Below are 21,893 nucleotides of genomic sequence, written 5' to 3' on the forward strand. Positions count from 1 at the left end.
CAACACATAGATTTGTATTGTGGAGCCCAGTTTCATGGGGCAGGGGTTAAAGACCTACTTTATCAAATAGGCACGAGACTATTAACGGAGAGCAAACTTTTTATCATGAGTAAAGGGAGGTGTGTTGTGTGCTAGTATTTTTAGGAAGCGGGGCCAAAACTGCAGGAATGAACAGCACAAATTAATCCAGTTAAATGCATAAGATCCAATCAGGGCGGATGTGGCCCATTCTGGAAGGGAGGAATATGCAGAGCATGTCAGTACCCTTAAGTGCTTTAATAGATAAGAGGTCAAATTCTTAGTCGATAAAGAGGTGAGGAAAACCCCGCCCTCTTCCTTAAGGGAGCGAAAATCTTGCAGGTCTTGTCTGGGGACGTGACCTGAGACCTGACTCGGGGCTGGAGAGAAGAGGCTGGTTTTCCATCCAGGAGAGGCGAGCATCTCCATTTGGGATCTGCTCCGAAAGTTACCTGGGATCTTACCGGTGAGAAAAGTCTTTTAATACGCTTTTGGGCAGGGCGTCCTTCGTGTTAAAGTCTAGGGCAACAGGGATGAAGGAAATGCAAGATTCCTGGGAAGAGCCACGTTTGGAAGAGCCTGCAGGATCAGGCCAATGGCCCATCACAATCCGATGCCCAGGAGAAACGCCAAAACAAGGTCTGAGCCCAGGAGCCTCTCCTGCGGTTTCCAGCCACTGGTAATGAGCGTTAGGGCAACTTGTTCTCCAAGAATTTGTCTCAGCCCCTCTTATAGGCCTGCATGTTTTATGACGGCGAGCATGGATTGCACATGCTTTTTTCCTATGTGCGTGCATGTTGTTGGCTTGGAAGCAAGTCCCGCTTTGCTCCAAGGAGCTTACTCGCGGGTAAGCGGAATAGGGGGGGAAAGGGCGCTAGTTGTGCTGCTAGGCAGGGTTTTCTCTGCAGAAAAGCAACCGCCTCTTATTTACAGAAAAGCCTTTGTTTTCTTGCACTCCCTCGTTTGCCAGCAGCTTACTTCGTAGCAGTTGGCGGCGGATCGCTCCCACACTGACGGGATCTTTTAAAAAGGAGCCTGCTGGCTGTGAAAAAATACCACCCGTCTTTGCTCTGCTGTCTCTCCAGTGTGCGGTTCCTGCCCACCGAGGTGACCGCTTTAAGGCTTTACGTCGCAATGCATTTAATTAGGATATGCAATGCTTTGGGCCGGTGTTTGCGTTGCTGCAGGATAGATACCCTTCCAGCAAAAACTGTTTAGTGGCGAGTACAGATATAACATGCAATATAAAAAAAATAAAAATAAAAAATCGGGCAATGCGTTGCATTTGCAACAAGGGCTGCGCGCCCTCCTAGTTATTGCACAATGTTTATTTTGTTAATATTTTTTCAATTTTGGCCCCTCCAAAGCCACACACTGCGCCGCCTCTGCAAACTGGCCTCGGGAAGGCGCGGGATTTGAAGCGGGGGGTGGGGGTGGGAGGAGCCTGTGAGGCAGAGCCGCGCGCGCCGGGCCCCGCCAGCCAATCGCTGCGCAGAAGCAGCAGCAGGACAAGCGGGCCCTCAAAACAACTTCGCGCGCGCCAAAACTGCGGAGGAAAAACACAGCGCTGTGTCCCTCCGCCGGTTTGGGACTACTTGTCCAGCGGCGAACTCACTAACCCTTAGGCTTTTTCTTAAAAAGTGTTCTGTAGTAAAAATAGGGAAGGAAGGGGAAGTAGTTCAGAGCCTATGAGATTTGGCAGGGGTCTTGTCTTTTCCTTTCCTGCCGTGTGGTTGAGAAGCAAGCGCTGAGGTGCGGAGGGTTTCGAATGGCGGTTGGGTGAAGCGGCTCCTCCCGGTTTGTGGCGCCAGAATTCGTCGGCGGCGAAGGAGCCTCGTCTGTGGCGGCCAAGGCCTCGTCCAGCTGTCAGGGCGACGCGACGGGAGGGCCATGGTGATGCTCCGAAGCGGCTCGGGCGGCCCTAGCCGTCCAGGCCCGGGCGGCGCTCCCGCCGGCAGCAGCAACTCAGGCGGCGGCCGACGGGGCGCAACGCCGGCGTCGCCTTACGACGCGATGGAGACGAGCTCCGAGTTTCTCTCATTGGAGCTCCCGTCGGCTTCCTCGGCAGTGGCCGGCGGAGACAAGGCCCGGAGAGCCGTCGCGGTGAGGAGAAAACCGGCGGCGGTGGGGGGGTCACCTTTTACTTTTATTAAGTCCCTTAGGGAGATTCAGGCTCCTCCCCCAAGCGGCAGAGACTGTTTTATGTGTAATGAATTCATTATTATTACTATTTTTTAAAGTTGCTGGCAGCTGCTCCTTGCCACTAGAGGCTTTGGAAGCAGCTGCCCAGAAAAACCGGAGCGCGCGATAAAACCAACTCCAAAACAACGCAGCTGGGCAGCAAATGTTTCATAACAAGCGGCGAAACGCTGCATGAAAAGTTTCGGCCAAAAAACAAAACAACCATTTTGTATGTGGGGTTTTTTTTTGGGGGGGCGATCCCGTAGGGTGACCCAGAAGCTGGAAATTCGTTGTTTTGTAAATACTATTTATTGCTTTTTCCACACACCAGAAGCTACGAAGTCTTAAAAGTTGGGAGAACGGCTCTGGATTAGAAACCGAAGTTGCCCATCTAAGTCCATCGTCCTTTTCCCCACTCAGCCTGCTGTTGATAAGCCCAGGGAACCCAAAGCGCAAAGCCATTAGTTAGACGGGGTTTGTGGGGGGCAAGCTTAATAATTCCCCTTTTGCCCGCCTCAGTCACCCATATTGCATGGTAGCGAGTGCCATGAGTTCCCGAAACTCCCCTTACGATTCAGCTCCGTTGCATGACAATACCTTCCAGCAAATTGAGCAATCCGCCCCTTCGAGCTTGTGTTGGAAGCAGTTTCTGTAACAGCAGGCTGTGGGCTTGACTTGCCCAGAGGGTATATCATTGCCTTGTTCGTTTCCTATGTCATGGAGAGATGTTTAGAAAGGCACTCTGCAAGTTGGGCAGTGGCCCTGTCCCTCCCTTTCTCTGATTCTAGCTATCTTTCATTGCCTGTACTCACCTTGGCACTCAGTTGCTCCTTTAGAGTCTTTCAAACATGCAACCCCCCACCCAAATCCAGCACTGTTGCTCACATTGATCAGACTACAGAGGGGGGAGTGGGGGAAGATGACAATAGCTTTTTTTCTTGGTGATACTAATTGGTTGGGAGTGTAGCCAAGTCAGTTCCACTGTGAGCAGACCTACCTGAAATCAATGAATGTAAGTTGGTAATGCCTATTACTTTTAGTAGGTCTATTGTGAGTTAAGGTTACCAGATGTCCCCGTTTCCAGGATTTACAAATCAGTCCCCTGACAAAATCCTATAATTCCTACTGAAGTTGAAAAGTGTCCCCGGATTCATTGAAAAAAATCTGGTAACCTTATTCTGAGTAGAAATTAATACAGCCCATGACCTAGCATTCAGGAGGGGTCTTGAGTACCAGTGAATACCTATCTACCAACAACCTGCCTTGTCTGAATTGAATCTGTTTATTTGACTTCATCCTGCCTTGTGGTTTTGCATTTTCTGGGTGTCTTGGCTCAGATGTAATAGAGAAATAGTTATTGACTTTAAACCTCCAAACTATCACACACTTGTATTTTAATGTAGATATCGTAGGGGACAGAATAGAACTGTGTGGGTCACGCCATGACTATAGTGGAGAACAGACCCAATTTTTCACTGGAACTTCAGGGTCTATGTGTGTATCTAACCATATATCTATCTACTTGTAAATACAGTGGTACCCCGCAAGACGAACGCCTCGCAAGACGGAAAACCCGCTAGACGAAAGGGTTTTCCATTTTGGAGGCGCTTCGCAAAACGAATTTCCCTATGGGCTTCGTTCGCAAGACGAAAGCCCATAGGGAAATCTCCGGGACAGCGGGGAAGCGCAGCGCGTCTTCCCCACTGTCCTCGGACCTCCTCCCGTCGCCAGGCTTCGGAAGGCTGCTCCGAAGCCTGGCGGGGGGCGGAGAGGTTTTTTAAAAACCCCGGGACAGCGGGGGACTTCTCCGCTGTCCGGGGCGATTTTAAAATGCTGCCGGGTGGCAGCGCTGCCGCCCAGCAGCATTTAAAAAAACCCGGGACAGCGGGTTTAAAATCGCCCCGGGCAACGCGATTCTCCGCTGTCCCGGACGGCTTTTGAAGGCAGGCGGGGGGAGCAAAGACTTTCACCCCCCTCCCGCCTTCAGAAGAGGTCCTGGAGGTCTCCTGAAGGCAGGCGGGGGGGGGGCGAAAGTCTTTGTTCCCCCCTGCCTGCCTTCCTGTTCTCTGCTGTCCCGGAGGGCTTTTGAAGGCAGGCGGGGGGGGGGGGGAGCAAAGACTTTCGCCCCCCGCCTGCCTTCAGAAGAGGTCCTGGACCTATGGAGAGGTTTTTGGCAGTTGTTAATTTATATACCACTTACATGTCAAATTGGCTTTTAAATGGTTTACAACTATTCAAACATCCATAATTATTTAAAATACACAATAATATTAAAGCATCCTTAATTAAAATATACAATAACACAAAAAATTAAAAGCAAATAGTACAATGTGCATGTTCCTAATTGGTTTTTACTTCTTCAGGAGTTGTCTTCAGATAAAGAATGTGAACATTTACGTTCCTTAAGATCTATGAGGAAAAATAATCAACATTATTCAGACTCTAGTTTTGACAAAAGCGTGACAATGCTGAGTGAGAATGGTATTAACAGAAAACATTTTACAAGGTAATAACTTTTTCTACTTCTTGCAGATAAGTTTGTAAGATCATTTTATGTTCTACCTGTATTACTTGTAGCCTAGTTTATTAAGTCCTACACTCTAAGTACCAGAGTTTTATACACATGCTGTGCTCCTTGCAGAGTAAATTAGTGCTTCCAAATCTGACTGCATGTAGAGCACCTCACATTGCCAGAACTTACGTGGGCCCAGTTATGCTATTTGTATGCCATGCCTTGGAAATTGTCTGCTTGAGTGAATTTGTCCTTTGGTCATTGTTAGAGAAAATTGTGGTGTAGAAACTACAGCTTTTCTGAGGTGGATTTCAACTTAAGTTCTTTGCTGGATTGCTTGAGGATGATGGCACTGGCTTGTATACTTTAAGATTTAAAAATTCACATCTTATACTTTTTGAATGATCATACGTTTCTACTACCATCATGTGAAAAGATTATCTTTTGTAGGGTTTCTTGTTAACTAAGTATTGTGTATATGACATACATATCTGGACAGGCAGCTATAGTGGGCCTTGGCTTACGATGCACCAGTGAATTGTGCCCCTTTTTGTTCCTCCCAGCTAACACTGAAAAGTAACCACAATCCATGGTCAAGTCTGAATTAGGATTGCAGTTTGTTTCACTGCAACAAACCACATTCAGTAAGCTACAGAATATGTTCCAATTTAGCTTCAGGTTATCAACTGTTTAGCTTCAGGTTATCACCTGTTTGCCACTCACTTCCTGTTTGCCACTCATCTTGCTTCCAGTGATGAGGGTATCTGGAGAAAGGTCTCAGGTCTAGTTCTTGACACACAGGCAGATAGATCCAGGAATAGACTGCTTAGTAGATACTGGTTTGTTAGTTGGGTAGAGCTTTTAAATAAGTACCTTGCACTTTGAACTGAAGTTGTATGTGATAGGGAGCAAATTCAAACTTTGATTATTATCCTGCCTCCTGGTTCCTTTTAGCAGTCTTAACAGCTGTGTCCTCAACTAACTGGAACTTTTAGATGTCTTCAAAGGCAGCCCAATAAAAGAGCATGTTGCAGTAAATCGTATCTGGAATTTACTGGAGAATTAATAACTGAGGCCAAGATGTATCTACTCTGGAGAGTCTGTAACTGGTGCAGTCCAAAATACTGTACGTACTTTACATGCTACTGAGATCACTGGAGCACTGGATGGCAATAATGGATTTATAATCATCCTCAAACTACACACCTGATTCTTGTGGAATAGGGCAACCCACTCTAGAACTGAATGAACACAGTCTCTCCGAACATATGAACCACCTGCCAATAGTCCCTACAGCTTGGCAGAATAGAACTTCATTGAAAATATATTGCAGTGTAGCTAGTATATCAGTGAAAACTATTAAAATGTTTTACATTTAAAATGTATTATTTATGGACTAAATACCCCAGAATTATACTGTAGCATTGGAGGGCAATCTCCACAGTTAACACAGAAATGTAGTAAGACTGGGGAAATACAAATAATTTGGGTACTAGCGTGCAAAGCCCTAAACCGCTTAGGACCAGGGTATCTTAAAGAGCACCTCACTCCCTTTAGGCTGCCTAGGTCATAGGGCTTCAGGGCTCACCTTTTGGTGGTGGATCAGATTTATTTTTACTCAGAAGATAGCATTTAGCTTGGCATTTAGCATAGTAGCCCCTGCATTATGCTACCCTTCTAGCAGAGGCAAGAACCATTGGTGGAGGTGAGAAGATTCTGACACTGGGTTTTGGCATACCATAAAAACATTTTTATTTGAAGCATTTCTGGGGTGTTAATTTTATCTGATTAATTTTAATATTGTGTGTTTTGTTTTTAATGTTTGCTTTTCTACTAATCATGTAGAGATCTATGGTTATAAGCAATTTTAAAAAACCCTTTTTTAAAAGAAAGAAAGGCTTAGTGTCCAAGCAACATTACATTTTAAAATGATTTTGGCACTACCTTTTGTTAATTTGAGCTTTTAGAATTGAAAATTGAACAAATAAACAGGATTTCATAAACTATTCGTATTCTCAAGAGCGCCAGTCCTTATGAAGCTAAAGCATTCCCTCAAGCTTTGCATAAGTACAAATCTTCCTTTTGGGTGGTGGGAGAGAACCAAAATAGCCTAGTGAGAACTGAGCATGCTCATTGGGAAAAGCATATTGGCCGGTGGATGGGTGAAAATGGGAGTATTCTGGAAAAGAACACGTTTGGTACCCTAAAGAAGAGTTGCAGGTCCCAGAGTTCAACTCAGTTCCAGTACTGAGCCAAATAAAAATTGGTGAAGTCTTAACTTTGAATCTATTTGTTTCTGTGCAGGCAGCTGGCTAGACAACAAGCAGATAAAAAGAATGAAGATTGTGAATATGGTAAATCTAGTAAAATACAAATCTTGTGATTTATAGAAATGTAGAGTTGTAAAATGATCCAGTGCACCACTGATACCATTCAACCTCCTAGCCTGGGGAAGGTTGACATTTGTGTACCTTTGCAGTGGAAGGACATTCCATAGCTTTCATAGGCACTATCTTCTGCTGCAGCAAGAATGATCTGACCTAAAACTATGCCACTTATCAATACCTATTGCTCATTTTGTATTTTTAGAGATAGGGTAAATGAATGTGTCCCATCAGGCACTATTTCAGAGGGCCCCTCTACCCTTGGTGGCTTGCAGAGGTGACAGGGCAGCGGTAACAGAAGGTGAATGGGTCAGAATAGCACTTTTGAACAAGGGGAGTTTCAGATTTTTTTTAGGGTTGATAATAAATTTAAATGTTTTCTTTTAGTAATGAGAGCCAATTGCTCCTGGATTTGATTTTACTTTGCTCCCAGAAATACTGCATCCAAACATCAGTTTTGAAAAACCTCACAGAAATACATGATTGACATCATAAGAAGTACCTAGGACTACTGCATAAATACTAAACTTATTTGTGAAACAATTCTCAACGCCAAAGAATAATGCGTAAAAATCTGTTCTTTATGTAAGCCAACAGACTAATGAAAATAATGTTTGTTTGTTTTAAAACATAGGAACTGTAGTTCGTGTCACTAGGTCTTTGAAAACAGGAATAAATTCAAAGTCTGGTGAACATGTTGCAGAAGAAAATGGGGATGTTGAAGTCCGCCGCAGTTGCAGAATTAGGCGAAGCCGCTTTAGTACTATGAACCAGTCCGTTTTGTTTGACAAGCTTATTACAAAGTAAGGACTTTTTATAGTGTCAAAATGCCTTGAAAAAGCATTCTCTTGAACAACTGTGGTGGGAATGAAAATTTTGTGAAACACATGGTATTTCCCCACTTTTAATTTCTGATTGCAGCTTCTTGTATTATATTGGATAGCTCTATAACTACAGGAGTAACTTCAGGGATTAAAATGTTCTGTAGTGGAAAGAGGGGACTTAATAGTTATGTTGAGTGTACATGTGGCTCTGCATAGTAGCCTGTTTATGTTGTTTATTGGAGTGTTTATATTGTTACTGTAGTCATAAAACTTGTTGCTAAAATTCAGTTTAAAAGATCCTGCCCTCTGTCAACCAACCAGGTTTATATTGTAAGTTCAATATTACTATTGTTATCATTAAGCTTACAATATAAACATGGCGGACGAAACAGGGTGGGAATTTTTATTGAATTTTACTATTTTGATGTTGTCGTGTTCTATTATTACCATATATTTTTATTGATATGAAATGTCCAGATGCCAAATATGATGAAAAATAGTATAGAAGCACTCAAAATATGAGTAAATCTTTTAGTTCAACCTTAATGCTAAATAAAAATAAGCATTCATTAACACCTATGGATTCATGCTCTGATTTCCCACTCAACCAGCAACTGCTTTAATGGTTTCTTAGTTTTGTTGTAAGATAGAGTGTTATCTTTGTGATTTGTGGTTGAATAATAGAAAGTTCTGCTATTTCACTTTCAGGTGGGACTGTAGTAAAATTCTTCCATCCTGCTGCCATTCATTTCAAACCGTGTGTGTGTGTGTGTGTGTGTGTGTGTGTGGCTAGTTTCATATTTCCATAACCTGTTAGTGCAGCACTGCAGCTTGCTCTGTTTAACTGATTTGTATTTTAAAATATTTTTCATGTTCTGTTTGATTACATCTTGCACTTTGTCAAGCACTGCAGAAGCTGTACTACAAAAAATGGATGATATGAAGAAGATGCGTCGGCGACGAATGCTGGATTTGGAAGATCTTGGAGTGTTTAATGATGGAGAAGAGGTACGTGTATATACAGATTGTGTAAAAGAATAATTTCTTGCTATTATTCTTTCTTTGTTAAATATGTATTTTGCAATTTTAACTTCAGCTTTGCTTACACCCTGAGCAAGAGGGATGGAGATAGAAAGCTTAAACATTTATTCCATAGTGTTTTGCTACTTTTATTGAGCTGGCCTTAAAGTTGATAGTTTCATTGCATGTATGACACGTGTCATGGGATGACTTGAATTACATGTTTTCACTTGTTATTATTAGGAAAACCTTAATGTGTACTCAAGAGGAAAACCAAAAAGAGCAATCCAAAGGATTGATGAAGAAACCACTGATAACCAAGATGGAAGTGCAGGTTATTGTGCTACTTTCAACTTTTTAGAGCTATATTCTGTTTTATTATTTTAATACAGTGTAGTACAATTTCAGCATACTTTTAGGTTTTGAGTGGGTGAATTAGTATACTCCAATAGGATAAAAAATTATGCTTCATTTTGGAACCTTTCTTCCCCCCAAATGTTTTTTTTTGTTTGTTTTTCAGTAAAACAAAATACAAATTAGACCAACGTAACTTGTATACACAATGGGGAACCTTTTTGTTTATAGAAACATCCTTCACCTTAGACATTTAGAAAATGACATGTGGAGATGGTAGTTAATTACTCCAAAAATCCATTTAGTTTGTAGTCCTAAACTCACAAAATTTATTGGGATTTCTGAGGAGATGCTATTACAGCAGGCATCCCCAACCTTTGGCACTTCAGATGTTTTGGACTACAATTCCCATCATTCCTGACCACTGGTCCTGTTAGCAAGGGATTGTGGGAGTTGTAGGCCAAAACATCTGGAGAGCCGAAGGTTGGGGATGCCTGTCTCTTAAAATAACAAATTGTAATAGCTTTTACTGTAGTGAAGCTGTTATTCCTAATCCAAGACTGGCAGTGTCTAACTGCACTTACAGCCCTAGAATCTGTTGTAAGTCAAGTAAGTTTCTTTCTTTAAGCTAAAGAGAATTCTGTTATTTAGAATCTTCAGAAGAAGGTGAAGACCATGAAGATGGAGAAGATAATCAAAAGCGTTACGACCTTAGACAGCGGAAAACAGTTGTGCATTATCAGGCCTCACCAGAAAGTAGGTGTCCACTATACCATCTTTCCCTGGAGTTTATTTACCCTTGCATATTATATTTGGAAAGCTTCATTATTTTGGTATATCAACCCCTGTTTTGTTTTTGCTTTGTTTTGGCTGTCTTTACGTTTTGCCACACAATTATACATGTTTTCACTAGGTGACTACCAGAAAATCTTCCAGTTTGAATGACTGAGAGGTCTTGTCCCAGAAATGAAAACACAAACTTAGTTCATGTTAGAACATGTTCATGTTAGAACTAAACATAACATATAAGTGCGTGATACTCCAAAATGTTGACATTTTATATTCTCATCAATTAATATGTAAGGGAAAACATGTAACTGTTCTTACTTTGATGTTTGTTAATAGAACCAAGGCACCAGAGGAAGCCCAAATTGTTTTATCCTGATGCTGCTTCTCCAGTGAGACGAAGATTTTCCTTCAGCCCTGCGGGATCAAGGAGTCCTTATTGTAAGAAGATTAACAGGTTTGTTGATTTGTTGTGTATTAGTGCTCCAGTATTATCAGTCCATGAATGTTTTCTCTCCTCCTGATTTACTCAACAACTAGGCTATATGGTTTCAAATCAGCTGCACTTTCCTTCAGTTGTACTTGCTGTTATGACTTCATCATCTGTAGCAAATTGTGTACAGCAAGGGTGGCCAACTCCCAAGAGACTGTGATCTACTCACAGAGTTAAAAACTGGCAGTGATCTACCCCCTTTTGGGGGGTTCAGGTCAAAGTTGTTGAGCTTCTTTGGGGGGGGGGGGAGTCTGTGATCTACCACCAAACACATCTGCATGCAGCTTACCCACTTTGCTGATACATGGAATAATTTGGATGCCTTAACTGGCCGTGTAAATTAATTGTGAAATTTTTCACAGTGACTACTTAACAGGTTTTGTCTTCCAATTAAAACAGACGAAAACATGCAATTCACAATAGTGATTCTACATCTTCATCCTCTTCTGATGACGAGCAACGCTTTGAAAGGCGTAGGAAACGAAGTCGGAGCAAAGCATTAAGCAGGTATCCTCCAACTTTTGGACTCAGAATAACAATGTACATATTACACATTCTTATCTAGCACAGTGGTTCCCAAACATTTTCCCAATAGACCACCTAAAAATTGCTGAGGGTCTTGGCAGACTACTTTTTCTGCCTATTGTGGCAGTTATAATGTGTTGTGCTAGATCAGGGTTTCCCAAACTTTGACCTTCAGCTGTTTTTTTTGTACTACAACTCCCATCATTCCTAGCTAGCAGGACAAGTGGTCAGAGATGATAGGAATTGTAATAATAATAATAATTATTTTTTTTTTCATATCCCGCCCTTCCCAGCCAAGGCCAGGCTCAGGGCAGCTAACAAGCAATAATAAAAACAAGTTGAATGAATACAACTTAAAAGCAAGAGTAAAATACAATATTAAAATGCAGCCTCATCACAGGAGGAGAAAGGAAAAAGAAAGAGGGGGAGGGGAGGGAATCAAATTGGCTCCAAGCCAAAGGCCAGGCGGAACAACTCTGTCTTACAGGCCCTGCGGAAAGAAATCAGATCCTGCAGGGCCCTGGTCTCATGAGGCAGAGCGTTCCACCAGGCCGGAGCCAGGGTTGAAAAGGCCCAGGTTCTGGTTGAAGCTAATCTAACTTCCTTAGGGCCCAGGACCATTAGGGTGTTGCTATTTATGGACCTTGAGGCTCTCCGTGGGGCATACTGGAGATGTAAATTTGGGAACCCATGTAATAGATGCTGCATGATTTTTAATGTTACTTTTACAGGCACACCACAAACCACCTGAATTTAACTTAAAATCACAGTTTGGGAATCCCTGATCTGGATGATTAAAACATTCTTAATGAGAAGCCTAGAGAATTCTGGTTCCTCAGGTTAAATAATTTGTTCAGAGGAGACACAGGACCGAATTTGACTTAATAATTGCACTAGCATGAGGCAGGACAATGAGTCATGCTAGTGCAGCTGCCCCCCCTTCCCCTGCACCCTTTGAAATCAGTGTTGGGGGGGGCAGAATAAAGTGTGGGGGAAGGAGAGGAGAGATTGTTCCGTCTGGCAAGCAGAAATGCTTCCACAGACAGAATGATTGTACAGCATTGAATTTCACCCACAATATTCATAACAACTGTTTTATGTTTAGCTAATGTAGATTCTACAGTATTTTACAGATAGTATGGAGTAGATTTCTAATTTGAAATTACATCTCGTGGTACTCTTGCTAAATTAAAGGCAACCCCATTTCCATGTTTCAATATGAACTTGTTCTTTCTCTATTACTTAAAACAACTCTTCATTCTCAAATTAGGTGCCTTCCACTAAACTTTAGGAAAGATGAGTTGAAGGGAGTCCACAAGGATCGAATGAAAATTGGAGCAAGCCTAGCTGATGTTGATCCAATGCAAATAGATTCTTCAGTGAGTGTTTAATTTCCTAGTTTCTTAAGTACATTTTGTTATTGACCACTCTCTTAAAATAAGCACAGCTTTTCAAGTTTTGCTGATTAACCTGAATGAGAGCTGTGTAGCTGTTTTGTTCATTTAAGTACCCATTATTTTTTTTAAAGACTTAAGTAATAAGGTTTAATTATTCACTTCTGTGTTTTGTTGACCTTCATTTGTTAATTCTGCTTCTCCTTCTTAGATCCAGTTTGATAGTGTGGGTGGACTATCTAGCCATATTTCAGCTTTAAAGGAGATGGTGGTTTTCCCACTACTTTATCCAGAAGTGTTTGAGAGATTCAAAATTCAGCCTCCAAGGTAGGAAGCAAACATTTTGTTTGCAGGATGACAGTGAACTTACCCCAATTGCAAACTTTCATCTTCTCTTCATGATTGCTAGGGGTTTTTTTAGCCTGCCCTCCACACAAGATTACTTTTTGCATAATTAATGCCTTTTGCATAGATGCAGCATGTTCATACATTTTTTTCAACACAATGCCAGCAGAATGCAAGTTGCTTTTTTAAATGGGGAGAGAGGAATATTGAAATGAATTGTTGGTGGGACCCAGAAGAGGGGAGGGGATGAAATCTCTCTTAGGCAGACAGAAACTCATAAGCATATTTAATGAGGTTAGCTTAAATTATATTATGATTAGGTAAAGTATGATATACTTTTGAAAATTATGAAACAGTCTACTAACCAAAATACTGCAATTTCATACTTTTAATAGGGGCTGCCTCTTCTATGGTCCGCCGGGTACTGGAAAAACTCTTGTTGCCAGGGCACTTGCTAATGAGTGTAGTAAAGGTGATAGAAGAGTAGCATTTTTCATGAGAAAAGGTGCTGACTGCCTCAGTAAATGGGTGGGAGAATCTGAACGACAGCTTCGTTTATTATTTGATCAGGTAATTATACTTTTATCTTATTCTATGGTGTGTTCTGTATAGAGCCTTCAGAATTTCTACATTTGAGCTTTTGTTTTAGGCCTTTCAGATGCGTCCTTCAATTATATTCTTCGATGAAATAGATGGTCTTGCTCCTGTACGATCCAGTAGGCAAGATCAAATTCACAGGTACAACTTTGTTTGTTTTCTATGTTTGTCTTCAAATCTCCTAAACCTTTTTCCTAAATACATTACTTGTACAAATACTCTTATGACAAGTCACTGTTTCCATTGTAGATTTGTAAGCTTTAAATTTGTGATGTGCTTAAAGCACCTTTGTATTTAACCAATTGCCTAAAGTTAGTAACAGTTCTTCCTGGCAAATGATACGTAAGCCTCCAGGCATGCAGGCAAACTTTTGGGTGTGTACTGCAACATTGGTTTAGTACACACATACACACTCTGTGAGTTGTGTTAGAGCACAAATTTGAGGTTCAGCAACACTATCCTGTTTCTCATACCAGTTCTCAGAACTGGTTTATGTGTTACCTATGTGGCATCATGACAGGAATATAAGATCTGCTAATGTGGAACATTTTGACAGTGTTGCCAGGTCTTGAGAACGTGCAGCTCTGACATGATTTTGTCGTGCTTGAAATATTTGTCCCATGTAACTAATTGACTCTCACGTAAGATATTTTATCTTTGATGAGTCAAAACTTCATTTGAAATTTCAGTGAGTATTTGTAGGTTGGGAACAGCTTTCTATTACAAAGTAAAGTTGTGTTTCCTTTTAATTGGATCTCTTCAGTGAGTAGAAAATGATACAGGCTTGGACCCGAAGTTACTGCTGCACAAGCCGAAATGCCTTCCACTTTCAGATTAAATATGAGGGTTGCTTATTTCTCACAAACACTCAGTCCTCATCTGCATGCTGCCCCATAGACATGAAAAAGTTGAGTGTCCCCTGGCCCAAGAGTCAGTTTTCTAGAGCAACAGGGATTACAGGTGGGGCTAAGGACCATGGTTTCTTCCTTCTGGTTGTGCCAGCAGAATCTTGCCCAAGCCACAGTGGATAAAATGTTTTTGTTTTGTTTTTGAAAGTTCAATCGTGTCTACATTGCTTGCACTGATGGATGGCTTAGACAACAGAGGTGAGATTGTGGTGATTGGAGCTACCAATAGACTGGATTCTATAGATCCTGCTTTGCGAAGGCCTGGACGTTTCGATAGAGAGTTCCTTTTCACCTTGCCAGACAAAGATGTAAGGCTCACTTTTTTTCATGCATATTTGGCTTTAACCTACCCAGAGTCTATGGCAGGGGGTGGAAGTTGATTTCTACTGAAAATTGTTCTGGTAGGCTAACGTGAGAGGAGTGGAGAACACTAACATGTGAAAAGTGTGGGCATAGACAGCTGATGCCACTTCACAAATTCCAAATGCATCCAGATACAGATTCTGCTGTAGCAATTGGGAATTTGGTTTTCTATAACAAAAATGAATGAATGGATCTTATGGTAGTCAAAATGAATCCAACAACATCTGGAGGGCCACAGGTTCGCTGTCTCTGCTCCATCCACTATTTACACCATGCATGGTTTTATAAACCTCGTGTCAGGTACTTCCCCTTAATAACTTTCTCAAACCTGAAAAGCTTGAACACTTACCCTTTTTTTCTTGAATTATATATGGGAGCATGCAGTAAATAGTGGGATAACATCCCACTGCTTAGGACAGGCAAGTTGGGGTCAGAGGATGCAAAATGATTGCATCAGCCAGCTCTTCAGTCTGCCTCTAGTTCCCTCCTTGCTTTGTCTTGCAACTGAGCATTTCTGAATCCTCCTTACTCCTTCATAGTTGTTCATTTTTTCCTTGCCATCTCTAAATTCCTTACTACTATTAATTTTGTTTTGCTTGTTTTCTGTGTTTTCCTTTTTAAACCAAATTTAAAAACTCCCCACCCCAGAACATTTGTAAATAGTGTAATATTGAAAATGTTGGTTACTGTAACTAGAAAGGAAGATACAGTATTTGAAAGGGGAATATATGGGTAGTCTTTTGAAACTAGATGTGTTTGAAATACATGTTTGTGTTTCTAGGCAAGGAGAGAGATCCTTAAGATTCACACCCGAGAATGGTCGCCTAAGCCATCAGAGATGTTCCTTGAAGAGTTAGCTGAAAAAAGTGTTGGTAAGATGATGATGATAAAACTTTTGACAGTTTGAAAATAGACATCTGCCATCTCTGCAGAACCCTAACAATATTTTTTATTTACATGCTTATTAGCCAAAACACTGGTTTGAGCATTTTTTAAAAAAAAAAAACACCTTGAAATTTGCAATTTATGCCATCGTTCCCTCTATTTCTGATGACGTATAACAGCGTTTTACTCCCACTGCACAACATAGGTCTCAATAGAGTACAGTCAGTCTTTAGGACACACACACACACACACACACACACACCCCGGAACAACAACAACGTGGAAACAGTCCAGTGAGGACTGAGCGTGCTCAGTGGCCATGGAATAAGTTGTGTACAGAATGCTGTTGAATACTATTTAATCAAAGAATACAGCTGTTACATATAACAATGTCTGCCATGCAAAGTAACACATCCATTATTTGGGGATTGCTTTTATATTGTAGCACACCTACTAGGCTAATGTTACAAATGCATGGTAGGCATCAGCTGTTCATTCTTTACATCAGCACTATATGAAACGTATATAAGGTATAGCTAATAATAATATAATAAAAACATTTTTTTATTTATGCCCTGCCCTCCCCGGCCAGGGCTGGGCTCAGGGCAGCTAACACCGAATATAACTTACAATAAAACATAATAGAAAAAAAAACAAAAACAGTTAATTAAAATACGGCTTAAAATAGTCAACTTGTTATCTGTGTTTCTTATATTGCATGGAATTGGCCTAAATAACCTCTAGTTTTGAGACAGGAAGGATTATTTAATCTTTTGTATAAATCATGATTAGATCTTTGTGTGGCTTATAAGACTATTTGTAGGCCCTATAATTTCATACAGATGTGCTTTTCCTTTTGTAGGGTACTGTGGAGCTGACATTAAGTCCATATGTGCTGAAGCAGCTTTGTGTGCCTTGCGCCGACGTTATCCTCAGATTTACACCAGCAGTGTCAAGTTGCAGTTGGATATCTCTTCTATTAACATAACAGCTAAGGATTTTGTGGTGGCTATGCAAAAGACCATACCTGCTTATCAGAGGGCAGTGACCTCACCTGGCCAAGCGCTCTCCAACATTTCCAAACCACTCCTTGAAAATACACTTCAAAGAATCCTGGAAGTCTTGCAGAATGTCTTTCCACATGCAGAACTGGCACAGAAAGGGAAGTCAGGTATGTGCGCATTTATTTACATTGGTGGGGGGGATGAGTGAATATCATATCTAATTAATCTGATGTGGTATACAGTACAGTACAGAACTGAAACTTGAAATTATCCTCTCCTTTAAGAATTACTCTATTTTGCAAGCCAAAAACAGAAAACTACTAAAACCTGTGAGGAACTGAAGCTTCAGATTGATTATTTAGCAAATAAATTCACCCATACATAAATTTGTTTTCTGTGCCAAATACATTTTCTCTAATATGCTACCTTTTGAGAAAATGATCTCTTAGAAAGGGAACTGCAGTCTAAGACTCCTGCTTATGTAACCTATCCTAATAATATCCATATAAGCGCCAACTGATAACAAGTGAAGATTCATGCTAACTGGCCCAAATGTGGAGACTGGAAGAAATATGCCCAGGTCAGAGGCCCAAAACTCCTACCCTGCAAGAAATTTTCTGATTCTGGGCCAGAAGAGCAGTTGTGTACCTCAGAACACACAGAGGTGGCTTTGGAAGGTACAGAACAATTTCTGCCACTCCCCAGAAGACAGAAAATATATTATCTCTGTCCAGATAGGGGCACAGCTGGGCCAACAACCAAAGCTGGTGGAAGGCACTCTGTTCCAGCAGGGCCAGTGAACCTCAAACAACAGTAAAGGATCCAGGAGTACCACCTGCGCCTTCAGAGGCAGTGTAACCTCATCAAGAGCAGGCAGTCTCTCATCCATCCAGTTTAGGGAACCACCCACTAACAGTGCCTCAGTCTTATCTGGATTGAGCTTCATTTTGTCATGAATCATAGCATACTTTTATTTAAAACATTTCTTCATCAATAATAGGTTCAATAGTATGAAAAAAACTTGTTCATACAATATACAACTACAAAATAAGACTAAACAATTCAGTGCAACAATATACAGCAAAATAAAAATAGATAAAACCCCATAAACTTAAAAAGCACAGTAAACCAAAATTCCAACTAAAATATAATCCAAAATTCCTGGGCAAATGGGAAGGTGCTGAAATAGTTGTTGTATTGGTGTTGTGGTTCCTCATTGGGGAGGGCATTCCAGAATTTGGGCATTGCCAGCGTTTCATAGAATCAGAATAATGCATGATTTATTATTATTATTTTGCACAACATGGGGCTCGAACCCTTGACCCTAAGATTAAGAGTCTAATTGTCTACTGACTGAGCTATCAGTCAGGAAGTTCCTTTGTATTTGCTCTTCATTCACAGAGTTATTCTGTTTGTTTAGTATCACTTGGCTTCTTGACATTATTAAAGTTTCCTTAAGCATTTTAGGTTACTGCATTTATGCAGAGTTGAATCACTTGGCTTCAGCGCACATAAAATGTTATAATAATAATAATAATAATAATTTATTATTTATACCCCGCCCATCTGGCTGGGTTTCCCCAGCCACTCTGGGCGGCTTCCAAAAGAATATTAAAATACTGTGATACATCAAACATTAAAAGCTTCCCTAAACAGGGCTGCCTTCAGATGTCTTCTAAAAGTCTGGTAGTTGTTGTTCTCTTTGACATCTGGTGGGAGGGCGTTCCACAGGGAGGGCGCCACTACCGAGAAGGCCCTCTGCCTGGTTCCCTGTAACTTGGCTTCTCGCAGTGAGGGAACCGCCAGAAGGCCCTCGGTGCTGGACCTCAGTGTCCGGGTAGAACGATGGAGGTGGAGACGCTCCTTCAGGTATACTGGACCGAGGCCGTTTAGGGCTTTAAAGGTCAGCACCAACACTTTGAATTGTGCTCGGAAACGTACTGGGAGCCAATGTAGATCTTTCAAGACCGGTGTTATATGGTCTCGGCAGCCGTTCCCAGTCACCAGTCTGGCTGCTGCATTCTGGATTAGTTGTAGTTTCCGGGTCACCTTCAAAGGTAGCCCCACGTAGAGCGCATTGCAGTAGTCCAAGCGGGAGATAACCAGAGCATGCACCACTCTGGCGAGGCAGTCCGCGGGCAGATAGGGTCTCAGCCTACGCACCAGATGGAGCTGGTACACAGCTGCCCTGGACACGGATTTAACCTGTGCCTCCATGGACAGCTGTGAGTCCAAAATGACTCCCAGGCTGCGCACCTGGTCCTTCAGGGGCACGGTTACCCCATTCAGGACCAGGGAATCCTCCACACCTGCCCGCCTCCTGTCCCCCAGAAACAGTACTTCTGTCTTGTCAGGATTCAATCTCAATCTGTTTGCCGCCATCCATCCTCCAACCGCCTCCAGACACTCACACAGGACCGTCACCGCCTTCACTGGTTCTGATTTGAAAGAAAGGTAGAGCTGGGTATCATCTGCATACTGATGAACACCCAGCCCAAACCCCCTGATGATCTCTCCCAGCGGCTGCATGTAGATGTTGAAAAGCATAGGGGAGAGGACAGAACCCTGAGGCACCCCACAAGTGAGAGCCCAGGGGTCTGAACACTCATCCCCCACCACCACTTTCTGAACACGGCCCAGGAGGAAGGAGCGGAACCACTGTATGACAGTACCCCCAGCTCCCAGCCCCTCAAGACGGTCCAGAAGGATGTTATGGTCGATGGTATCAAATGCCGCTGAGAGATCCAGCAGAACTAGGAAACAGCTCTCACCTTTGTCCCTAGCCCGCCGGAGATCATCAACCAGTGCGACCAAGGCAGTTTCAGTCCCGTGATGAGGCCTGAATCCCGATTGGAAGGGATCCAAATGGTCCGCTTCTTCCAGGCAAGAACAGGAATGTTTAAATTAGTACCAGGCCTTAGAAATCAGACACAATATTCCAAAGGAAATAATGCAGAGTTTTGTTTTATTTTTAAGATTTTGCTGGTCAGGTATTTGACAGTGACTTGCTGTACAGTGATGAAGAGGAACTACCAGTTTCTGAAACTGGACCTTCTCAGAAAATATATGATAAACGAAAAGAAATGTTCCTGATTTTTAGCAGGTAAGTGATAAAAGGTTGCAGTTGTTGGTTGGTTGGTCTTTAAAGGAAGCTTCATTATTTTCACATTGCTCCCTCATTCTCCCTGATGAGCAGTACTGAGGCTTGTAAGGTGAGCCATAATTCAGTAATGACCTCCCTTCAGTGCCTACCTTAAAGTGGGGTGTCTCGCCTTCTGCCTGCCATGGGGGGGGGGCTTGGCAGGTGCCAAGGGGAATGTTGAATGCCCTCCTGAAAGTTCTGGAGAAAAGGGAAGTTCCTTACTATGAATTTCTGTTACACAAGTCATTCCATGTGCCCTTTCTGGCGTCAGCTCTGGTGATTCTGTTTTGCCATAGCTTTGTAGCTTCTGCCAGTGGCATAAGTGTGGGAAGGTAGCCCCCTAAATCCCTGCCTATTTCCTTCCATGCTGTATATCACTTGATTTATTTTACTTGTGCTAATTTATATTAAGCTGTGGCTTAGTGTGTTTTTGTATTGTAGTTGGGGGTTGTTGGTTCAGGGGATTTGGAGCAGCTCCCCCGCCCCCAAAATCTAGGGAAATAAAAATTTGTTGGCTCTGGCTGTGGGTTCCAATATAGGCTGTTTCCTACTGAGGAAGTGAGGTGCCTTCCAGGAAACCCAAAGGAAGAAAATCTCATGATAGGAAAATTTCTCACTTCTTATAGAAATGCTTATCACCAGCCAACCTCTTGCCGACCAAGACTTTTAATAGCAGGAGAACCAGGATTTGGACAAGCCTCTCACTTGGCTCCGGCAGTGATACATGCTTTGGAAAAGTTCACTGTGTATACACTAGACCTTTCCATTCTCTTTGGAATCAGTGCCAAAACACCTGAAGAAACATGTGCGCAGGTATTTCAGCTTTGTAGTAGTGCTACTTAAGTGAGGGTAACAGAACAGAATTTTTCAGCAAATGCTGAAAACTTTACCACTTTCTGGTGGAAGACAATTCTAGAGAACTGGAATGTCAGATCATCTTCCACGTGTGGGTGGGAGGCTTTTTTGCCCCAGAGGATTTTTTTTTTTTAAGTTTGGCTAAGGTTTGAGAATTATAATTATGGTTGACAATATGAATGCTGCTTTTCTTCAGTCATGCTTCATTGGGGTTTTTTTTAGCTCATTCATATCATGCTTCTAACATGATGGAATTCAAGGCAGTATTTCCATCCCAGCAGACCCAGAAAAACTTACAGTACTTCAGGGTTGCTACATATTCCTTCAGACAATGCCTCATATCTTTTAGTGTTGTACTGTTTGCATCTGAATTGTTTATAATTAATCTGGTTAACAGATGACTAGTATATTTGATTTCAAGTGCCTTCCAGAAAATAGTGATGAATTAAAATAAAGATTAATGAGAGAGGCAAGAAAAGGGGTATGGACAAGTGACTATTCCTCACTTTCAGAAAATACCCCTGAGAAAATGTGTATTGCTAAAGCAAATTTGTTAACATTTGGCATTATGCTGATTGTTCCTGCCTGTTTTTATAGATTTTTGTTTTAGCTTGTACTTTTTTTTTGTTTTTTGTCCTATCAGCCATTTTTGGGTCTTAGTGCAGATAGGCAGGCAGTAACTACACAAACCTAAAAGTACCTTTTTGATTTTGGGAATCTGAGAAAATCTGGTGGGGGCTGGTCCCAAAATTAACAAATTTAGGGAATGGGAGTGGTTAATGATTTTGATTTTGGTGTCTTTCAGGCAAAAAAGTCATGATTAAAGGACAAATGTGCTAATGACCTGTCAGCTGATCATTTTTCTTGTATTTTACTAGTTAATATGTGAAGCCAAGAGAACAGCTCCAAGTATAATATACATTCCAAATATTCATTTGTGGTGGGAGACAATTGGGCAAACACTGCAAGCTACATTTACTGCGCTGCTACAGAACATTCCATCTTTTGCTCCAATTTTGCTCCTTGCAACATCAGATGTACATCATGCATCTTTGCCAGATGAGGTACTTTATGTCATTGAATTCATAGGGTATCTCTTTGATTCAGAGTTTTCTTTTTCTAACTTAAGCATTTGATTTCTTTTATAAATAATAAATAAAGATGAATGAGTATTTAATGTTTGCCAAATATTTCTAAACATGAAAGCAATTATGGAAAACTTAGTCTATCAAGAAAATTGCAGTGCTCCATTACTGCTTACAGAACAGAAGCATTCCAACACAACTCTAGTAAATTTCCAGGT

The 21,893-nt window shown here is 41.7% G+C and overlaps 1 protein-coding gene across 2 annotated transcripts in view; it reads left to right on the plus strand.

Annotated features, from left to right (window-relative positions):
- The first annotated feature begins 371 nt into the window (after nucleotides 1-371).
- The window catches only part of ATAD2 (ATPase family AAA domain containing 2), a 29,431-nt gene continuing 7,909 nt past the window's right edge, over nucleotides 372-21,893 (plus strand). Inside the window, exons 1-19 of one of the 2 annotated variants that reach the window (XM_028736207.2) lie at nucleotides 372-484; nucleotides 4,563-4,705; nucleotides 7,016-7,065; nucleotides 7,730-7,898; nucleotides 8,825-8,927; nucleotides 9,183-9,273; nucleotides 9,945-10,049; nucleotides 10,419-10,536; nucleotides 10,972-11,079; nucleotides 12,368-12,476; nucleotides 12,703-12,818; nucleotides 13,232-13,406; nucleotides 13,486-13,574; nucleotides 14,490-14,649; nucleotides 15,486-15,576; nucleotides 16,452-16,760; nucleotides 19,570-19,696; nucleotides 20,362-20,548; nucleotides 21,469-21,654. In XM_028736207.2, coding sequence (XP_028592040.2) covers nucleotides 4,611-4,705; nucleotides 7,016-7,065; nucleotides 7,730-7,898; nucleotides 8,825-8,927; nucleotides 9,183-9,273; nucleotides 9,945-10,049; nucleotides 10,419-10,536; nucleotides 10,972-11,079; nucleotides 12,368-12,476; nucleotides 12,703-12,818; nucleotides 13,232-13,406; nucleotides 13,486-13,574; nucleotides 14,490-14,649; nucleotides 15,486-15,576; nucleotides 16,452-16,760; nucleotides 19,570-19,696; nucleotides 20,362-20,548; nucleotides 21,469-21,654 — 2,388 coding nt within the window. In that variant the 5' untranslated portion in view covers nucleotides 372-484; nucleotides 4,563-4,610. Of the gene's footprint in view, nucleotides 485-1,573; nucleotides 2,122-4,562; nucleotides 4,706-7,015; nucleotides 7,066-7,729; nucleotides 7,899-8,824; nucleotides 8,928-9,182; nucleotides 9,274-9,944; nucleotides 10,050-10,418; nucleotides 10,537-10,971; nucleotides 11,080-12,367; nucleotides 12,477-12,702; nucleotides 12,819-13,231; nucleotides 13,407-13,485; nucleotides 13,575-14,489; nucleotides 14,650-15,485; nucleotides 15,577-16,451; nucleotides 16,761-19,569; nucleotides 19,697-20,361; nucleotides 20,549-21,468; nucleotides 21,655-21,893 lie in introns of those variants that run through there. The other variant, XM_028736206.2, reaches the window with a different exon arrangement.

Source organism: Podarcis muralis, chromosome 8 (assembly GCF_964188315.1).
Source record: "Podarcis muralis chromosome 8, rPodMur119.hap1.1, whole genome shotgun sequence".
NCBI lineage: Eukaryota > Metazoa > Chordata > Lepidosauria > Squamata > Lacertidae > Podarcis > Podarcis muralis.